The sequence below is a fragment of the Lasioglossum baleicum genome, chromosome 11 (assembly GCF_051020765.1).
Source record: "Lasioglossum baleicum chromosome 11, iyLasBale1, whole genome shotgun sequence".
NCBI classification, from domain to species: Eukaryota; Metazoa; Arthropoda; class Insecta; order Hymenoptera; family Halictidae; genus Lasioglossum; species Lasioglossum baleicum.
Genome location: NC_134939.1, coordinates 11,966,414 through 11,974,823, shown reverse-complemented (window position 1 = coordinate 11,974,823; position 8,410 = coordinate 11,966,414). Strand labels below are relative to the sequence as shown.

At 44.8% G+C, this 8,410-nt stretch overlaps 1 protein-coding gene across 1 annotated transcript; it reads left to right on the top strand.

Annotated features, from left to right (window-relative positions):
- Positions 1 to 6,374: 6,374 nt before the first annotated feature.
- On the top strand, positions 6,375 to 7,912 carry LOC143213456 (mitochondrial import inner membrane translocase subunit Tim17-A). The gene is made up of 2 exons (XM_076433329.1): positions 6,375 to 6,655; positions 7,208 to 7,912. Exons 1-2 carry the CDS (start codon positions 6,563 to 6,565, stop codon positions 7,703 to 7,705), a joined length of 591 nt encoding a protein of 196 aa, XP_076289444.1. The 5' UTR covers positions 6,375 to 6,562; the 3' UTR covers positions 7,706 to 7,912.
- Positions 7,913 to 8,410: the final 498 nt, after the last annotated feature.

Genomic DNA, 8,410 nt, shown 5'->3' with positions numbered 1-8,410 from the left:
ATGAAATTTAATAATGTTTGGGATTAGGTTTGGGTTAGCATGAATATGGGTTAATGAAATTGGGTTAGCTGGTTGTTTATCAATTCACCGATGGACTGTTCTTCCTTCTGTCGGAAACTACACTGAAAAATGTATAATAATAAATTGTAGTTTTCATCATCATGTCGAAAGATGTCTCGTATGTGGCAGTGAAAGTGTCAGTTCTGTAGTCTGCTAGGCTCTGCGACATTTTGGTGGCAAAGTACATAGATTTAAGAAACGCTGCTGAAATCTCGCGACGCGGAAGCTGGCGAAGCCCGACGGGAGCGGCACGATAGAGTTTATAAATTATGAATATTTAAGCAGAAGCTGCCGCGGAAACGATATTTCCCTGGCCCGGTGCAATAACGTTGCTCGCCGTGTAAAAGGGATGCTTAGGAAACAGGATGGTATACGTCGCTAAAACGAGAGCATCCCTTTGAGAGTAGCGTCAAAGCTAATGGACCGTCTCTCTTCGCCGTCCTGGCAGTTCTATCGTGTTTCTCTTCGCCTTGTACCGGTTTCTCTCCTCCTTTTCCCTCTCGGTTTCGTTCGCAGGCTCGTTACAAAGAGGGTCACGTGGCCCCCCGCCGGCCCAACTACCCAGAAGCCCTGCTAATGTTTAGTGCCAGTTGATTGCAAGCTCGTTAGAATATGCATAAAGCATCGTTGTTAAATGCTCTTTCTCTTTGCTACCGCTCCGCCGAGTTTCATGGATACGCCCCCGGTTTACGTCTCCACTTTTCTGCGAAATTCAGGTACCTATACCTTCGTCATCTAGCTGTTCGATACTATGTCGTGAATTTTGCTACTTCGATCACACATGTGGTTAAAAGTAAATCGAAATCGAACGACCAGAAGGCCCCACGTGTCCAACTCTGGTCAACCACTTGTTCCGGTAACTTAACACCGTGACATCATGTTCGAGGGAATATCGATCCCTATTTTTCCTCGACCACAGCCTAGGATCGACACCCCGTGGCATCGCTGAAGATGCTGGAGTGCTCTTGAAGAGGCGATGACGCGGCCAACGACAAAATAACGAATTGCCACTCGAAAACGGAAGCGAGAGCCCTCGGCGGGACGTCATTTGTGTTTACACCGGTGCCGATGGTTCGAGTTTAATGAAGCGTGGATAGACTCTTTGCGGATAAACGCATCGCTGCACGGTGGACCAGGAAAGCGAATCTCTGAGGTTACTATAGCATTTATGACAAGAATGAGTAAGTGCCATTTGAAACAGTGAAGACATTAACACCACTTAAGAACGTTGTCGAATGATTTTCAGCCTGTCAAAGACGTTGAAAAATTTCACTCCAGAAAATAGCCCATTCATGCATTTCCAAGTGCAAGAACCGTGTTATGGTCAGAGCAAACGGAGAGAAGTGGACTAGTGAAAAATCGTGGGTAGTGGGAGAGGTGTCGAGGCTATTATCGAGGCCCATTGTGTGAAGAATCGGGGACCGATGGCGGAAGGAAGGACCCTAGGAACGAGATTTGTCATTGTGGAGTGAAGAGGCTCGTGTTGCCGCGTGGCCGCGCCAGAAACCGAGCGGAAGTCCTCGAGATCTGCTCGAGAGCCCGCGCACCTTCTTGATTCCGGTCGCGGTCGACGCTCTGCGGCTGAAACGTGACCGTTTGGCCGTGTAACAGGATTAGAGGGGGGATAGATTAAATTCGAGATATTTAGCTCGAACCGTTTCCACCCTTCTTCGACCCCCTTGCACCCTCCCCTCTTTCTCTCTCGCTCGCTCTCTCTTCTCGTTCATAGTTCCCCCGACGGCGTCCCGTGGCTCTCGTGTCCTCTAGCACGGGGAAAAACGGAACAGTAGGATTTTCGGCAATATTTTCGGTGTTTAGCCTTTGTCGCCGGACAGTGGCCATTGTCGCGTGAAACGATGGGCGTGGAGTCGCTGACGAAAGGGAGACCGACCACCTTCTTGTCCTTCTGCTTCCTTTTCAAGGCCCTCCCGGCGAAAAAGGGCCCGTGGACGGCCACTTAATTTGCCCCACACGCATACTTCGCTGACTCTCGAATTTGCTTTCTGCCTCGGCTCTTCTCTCTCTCTCTCTCTCTCTCTCTCTCTCTCTCTCTCTCTCTCTCTGCTCCCCCCTCTTCGGCCATACGCCAATAACGGCCACTAATTGTGGGATGCGGTGGGCCGGACCGGTTCCCGCTTTCTATGGCATCTAACTCAAAAGAGGATTTCAGGAGAATGGGAATAAATACCAAGGTAGGACGGTTTCGACATAAATTCGCCTCGTGGCGGTCGATTTTTCTGAATGATATTTAGATCCACTTTCTTCGGAAACAGTAATTGGTTTCTCTTAACACTTCGTGCATTGATGAAAAATTATTTTGCTAAGGCACACAGTGTCGCTTGAAAATGCTTGATCAAGTTGAGAATAATTGTTTTGTCCAGAGAGAACGGGATCGTTTGAAACATTCCAGTCAATTGATTTGTGATTGTACATTTTTCTGTATTTATGTACGAAATTGGTAGTCGAGGAGTGTCATTCAAAAAATGACAAAATTCCCTCGAATTCCGCAATGTATTTATAATCGGTAGCGTAGCATTCTTGTTTAGTTACAATGCGCTAACTTTTATATCAATACCGAATTATCCGTTTGTGTTACCTTAATCCTTTTGCCAGCGACCGAACTGTACAAATAGCTTTGTGGCTTTAATATTGACAGTACGTTGCATAAAGTTTTCATTCTGTGAATTGGTACAACAAATTCGAAAAATGAAAATCCTGGTCTGTTTGATAATATTTTCCAAAGAGTATAAAGGACTTTCATCATATTGAAAGCAATTTAACGATATTCTTAAAACATTCTAATGTCTTTTTAGTTGAACAACGACTCTATTGCTTATATTATATGCCGGCAGATTTTTGGTAGGTGGTCCTACGGAAGATTAGAGCCGTAGAATAGCAGGCTGTTTGAGAATATTAATGGCACCGCGATTAGCGGTCGGAAAGACACAAAGGGGGTTTGCAATATCAACGATCGTCCTTTTGATACGGTCCCGGACGATCAACCATCAGGAATACAAGATCAAAGCTACGGCACCGTTGATAGTTAACGTCCAAATGTCGTCTACGACAGCGAAGTTTCGGATGAATATTTCAGGGTAACCGGCGCCGATGGGATCTCCCGCGTACCACCCCATGTTGTTCCCGCAAAGAGCATTTGTGTAATCTATCAGTACGTCCGGGACATTCAGGGAACGAAACCCTTTTGTGACGCGCGCGAGGTGCTTAAACGGTTGGTTAAGTTGGAAATGGGGGTTTTGATCCTGTCGAAAGAAACCTGCCGTGCAGGCCGATCATCATTTATTGATGGCGAAAGAGGTTCGACTCCCGTACCCGCACCGGATTATGGCGACTTCTGTTTGCGGGAACATGTAATCAACCAGTTCTTTGTTTTCCTTTTTGTTTTGCATCGTTCCGCGGGTAAATGCGAGTGACGACAGGTGATTAATAACTGCGGGGAATAAATTGTTATTACTGAGAATAATGAGTGTAATTATTCTTTATTACTGGCAGTCGGCGAAACCACGAGGAAAGGGAGTTTGCATGCTGATCAACGATCGTGTAAAAGTATTGAAGATTAGATAGAGAATTGCGAGTTAATTGTGAGAAAGAAGAGACGTAATTGGCGAAGGCTATATCCTCGTTTCATCAAGAGCACTTAAATAAAAATAATGAAAAATAGTCTATTAGGTGAAGTATTTCTTAGCGTTATAATTTTTTCAACAATGAGGAGGGTAAAAGAAAATTTTTAAATTTTCCTTACAGGAGTCCAAGATGTTAATGTCGAGGGCAACACTTGTTCATCTCGTGGAAGGGGTAAGTCGTTGGTAGGGAACAAATAGAATGTGAGCATCCTAAGTGAATAATAAACATCGCAGCAGGGTTGCATGGGGGTGCAACTCGTCGCGTTTAAGGTGGCCATATTGGCCCCGTAGCCTAAGGGCTGGTTCCTTATTTATCCGGCCAGCGTCGTGGCGACCCTCCTCGTAGAAATGATTATTCGGCTATTATACGATGATTACCCAATGGTACGTGGGTGTAATACGAGAAATAAGTGTGCAGTTTCATGCCACCATGGGTCCAATGACAGAACGAATAAACCCATCGAGTGTTACCGCGTATTTAACGCCTGTAGGAAACACATGGTCGTACATCTGTCCTGTATGCTGTCGCCTTATCACTGTACACCCCCAACGTTTGACAAATAATAATCGCTGGTTTTGCTAGCATCAGAAGAGTCGTGGATCATGATGATGAGTGAGTTAACATGTGCGACAAATAATCACGGGTTCCTGCACCAGTCAAGCTCGAAAAAAATAGAGGAAATGAGAATGAGATCTTAAAAATTGTTTTATCTATTAAAGAAAAGGTTTGGCAGAACGTGATTGGCCGGGGAATGTCAGTTTCTCGGATATTTAGCAATAAAAATCGTGAATGTGTAGCATAAGGGACGCGCAAGAGGGAAAATGCTATAAGCACAGCAGGCTGATACTCTTTGAAAATTGAATCTCACGACCCGTCGTGGTTTATGGCATGCAAATTGGGTTCGACCTTCCCCGCCGGTCTTTCCACCAAATCCTAATCCAATCCGCTTCTACGTAAAGTCTACCTGCCTTCACTTTTGTACGAAACATCAACTTGAAGAAGCTGAACACCTTTCGACGAGCATCCGCGCGATTATTTCTTTAATTCGGTAATTCGTGCACTTTCCGAAAGTGTACTTTAAAAAGATAGAAGCGATGTTATGTTTGCGATCACTAGACTGCGGATCTTCATGCAAAATAAAAAAATGTTTGCATTGACTGCAGGACACAGGAGCCAAATAAAAATTGTAGTCTTCTTTTAATTATACTATCAAGCTGAAATCAATACACCGATTTTCATAAGTTTTCTTAATTTGTCCAGTGCTTTAAATTGTACGCGTCCATTTTCGTCATTAATGCATAAATGCATCCGCAGTCTAGCGATCACGTACCGGACGAAACACAGCGAATGTTTTCGTTCGTGAGCAGAAAGGTCCGCAGGTTATTGATCATTGTCATCTCGCCGAAGTTTAATCTCGTAAACCCTGTCCCAGAGTTCGATTACAAAGAATACTAGGAACGATTTGCCTCGTACCCCGCGATACGTCCGCTCCCATGTACATATTTAACGTCAGATCGCGTGGAACCCCTTTTCTGTTTCCATTATGGCGAACGATTAACAAAAGGGGATCCCCTTTGTTGCCGAGTCGGACCACGAGACGACCGAACCACGCAACAGCTGCCCGATGGTATCGATGTCCTTCGATCGAGATATCTGCTTCTTATCGACTCGTATCAGTCGTTTTTTCCATGCCACTTCTTCTGCGGGCACTGACGCAGCTTTTTCTCACCTTTGCTCGTGTAGAGGTACCACGGTAATTACACCGGCCGGTAATTATTCCCGAGGCGGGAAGGGGTGAGTCTCGGAACCCCTTTACTTTTTCTTCTCTCGTTCTGCTTGTGTACAACCGGGCTCCTCGGCTACATTGTTGCAAAAAAGTGGACTGGCGTGTCTTTTTTGCGCGCCTATTCTTTGTGAAATTAATTTGGAATGCGAACTCTCCAGTTCTTTTTATTACATTCAAACGTGAGATAGATATGTTCAGGAAATATACATCAGTGAAACAAGAGGATATCGTAGAGGCAGTTATGATGGATTTATATTTGTTTAGTAATCTGCATACTTTCGGGAAGACAGTCCGGTCAGAGGTGCAGAGAAAATATAACGGGGATCTCGATTTAAATACATGTTATTATTAACGGACTGCCACGGGAGCACAATGGGCCCGAGAACAATTTGAAACAGAGACACGATTATGGACGGCTGTCGCAACAGCTCAAGTGTTTTCGTAGGTTCTCTAAATACGGACTACAGCGGAGGTTTAGTTGCTGAACGGTATCAATACAGCCATTCTCCGAAACTCGACGGGAATAACAATTTTCAGGGCTTCGACGGTTTTCATACGGAGCCGTTCCGCAGGAAAACCACATCGCCACGGATTTGAAACTAATATTTCAGAGGCAACATCGATTAGAATCCATTTTCTAATCTCTTTATTTTGGAAAATGAAATTTTCGTTTCTCCCTTAGAATCCGACACCCGCAGAAATGAAAATCGTACTTCGGCGACGACAGTAATTAATTATTTATATGACCATATTTTCCCGGCTGTCAACCCGTTAAATATTCACACCGAATCGATACAAATCAACACGCAAGCGATTAGTCGGAAACGTCACAGGGTTTTCCATGAAACGGCCAGTTTCACGCAATTTATATTTGTATACATGACGCTATTATTTTTTTAAAATAAATGTTAAGAGAACCAGAAGAAAGTTTGACTTTCTGTAACTTCTGTTCGGAAAATTATGAGTGAAGAATTCGCAAGGAAGACTGGATTCAAATAACATCTAACAATAGTGTACGTCGAGCATGTCAGTTAACAGTTTCACTAGAGATCAATTACAGTGACAAGCTAGGGGATGGAATATAACCGCGAGCCTTGTCCCTGGAGGATCGTGGACGATTGTGGAGGCGCTTTCACCATGGGTGCCATTTGTGGATCACTTTTTCAGGTGAACAAACCAAGTTTTAAATAAAATGTACTGTCTTCTTCTTATGTACCAAATAAAGAAAAGAGAAGGCAATGGGGGATGTTGCTTGAGTATGGACGTAACTTAAGGGGGTGGACTCGTTTTCCAGGATTGCCAGGGTGCGGAATGCGCGTTTTCATTTCTCAATAATACAAGGATGGGGTTTTTCAGTAGCCAAAAATACTAGATAAAAATTAATCTAGGCCGCGATCGCTCTCAAAAGTCCAATTTTTACGTTTACGAGGCGTAATATGCATTAATCTTTCATCTAGCGCTTTCGACTACTGAAACACTCCATCTTTGCATTATCGAGAAATGAGAAGGCGCATCCCGCAATCCTAGAAACGAGTCCAACTCCTTAAAGTACTCAACAAACTACCCAACACATACACAATAACACAGCTCTGCCTCTATTAGCGTCCTCGAGCCAAAAACTCGAGATTCTAACCTGCGGGTTGCATTGGCCCGATTATAATCGTAATTGGCACCTTCCCGAATTCGGTCGGCATCAGTCCAGGTGTGTTGAACTTGCAGAGCATCATCGGATTCCGGAACGCGCCTTCAGGGATCAATAGAAGGCTGCTCGGCGGTCTGGCAGCGATGAAGAACCGTGTGCCCCTAGTGGCCGGGAACTTCGCGCTCTGGGGTGGTCTTTTCTCGGCGATCGAGTGCACCCTGATCCGCTGTCGATCGAAGGACGATCCGTGGAACTCAATTCTGAGCGGCGCCCTGACTGGAGGCGTTCTAGCCGCGAGAACCGGCATCCCCTCGATGATAGGGAGCGCGACGGTTGGAGGTGTATTCCTGGCCTTGGTCGAAGGGTTCGGGATCATGGCGACAAGGCTTCACGCCGATTCCTTCGCCCAACACATACAGATGTACGACCCGGAGAATCTTCCCGAGTTCCATGGCCTGCCGCTGAGGAGCAGAATTGGCTTCACCGGGGCGCCAATCGCCGGAGACACGCCACCCCCGAGGCAGATGAATACGGCGAACTCTGTCGATGTAGACAGAATCGGCAAGGGCAGATGAACCCGTAAATTTCAGTGAATTTTTGATCGGACAACCCACCGCCCGCTTTTATCCCTTACGCCGTGATCGTACCTGTAGGTCTTTAGAAAATTAACACGTTTGCATCCATGATACTGGAGCAGTTTTATTATCGATTTAGAGGACTGTGAGGTGACGTGTCCGTACCACTTGTTGTAGCGCTCTGTGTTTTAATAAAGGATTGGTCATTTGTTTGCAGATTGTTCGATCAGTTTCGCCGAGAACGTCGTGTCTTTTCTACGGTACTTAGCACTTCATCTACCGGTAGCCTATTAACCCCTCGCCGTAACATTTTCTTTGCGGTCACAGTGATTAAAACGTCTTTGCCCCCAGAAATGTCGTAGAAGAAAAAAGAAAAAATTCATATTTCTTGTATGACTACATTGATTTTAATGCTTCAATATTAATTACAAACGCATCGAAGTTGATTTTATCTAAAAAGAAAGGCATAACATTCGTATTTGTTAGACTTTGTTAAAATCTTCATCACGAGTCTGACTTTTCAATAATTGTGCTGCACCAGGAGGAAGCTTGAACATTTTCTTTTACATAATAATAGTCGTTCATTAATGCAGATTAATGTAAAGAAAACACTTACAGAAACAGTTACGTATGAATTGCCAGTTGATGTTCCGATCCAGCTGGACTGGGATGCTGAACATTGTCCCATCTCGAACAACTCTAAGT

Excerpts from the sequence above, each read along its gene's own strand:
- LOC143213456 (XM_076433329.1), top strand. The coding sequence starts at position 6,563 with ATGGAATATAACCGCGAGCCTTGTCCCTGGAGGATCGTGGACGATTGT. Across the intron at positions 6,656-7,207 it reads TTTGTGGATCACTTTTTCAG|AGCATCATCGGATTCCGGAA; the intron begins GTGAACAAACCA and ends TTGAACTTGCAG.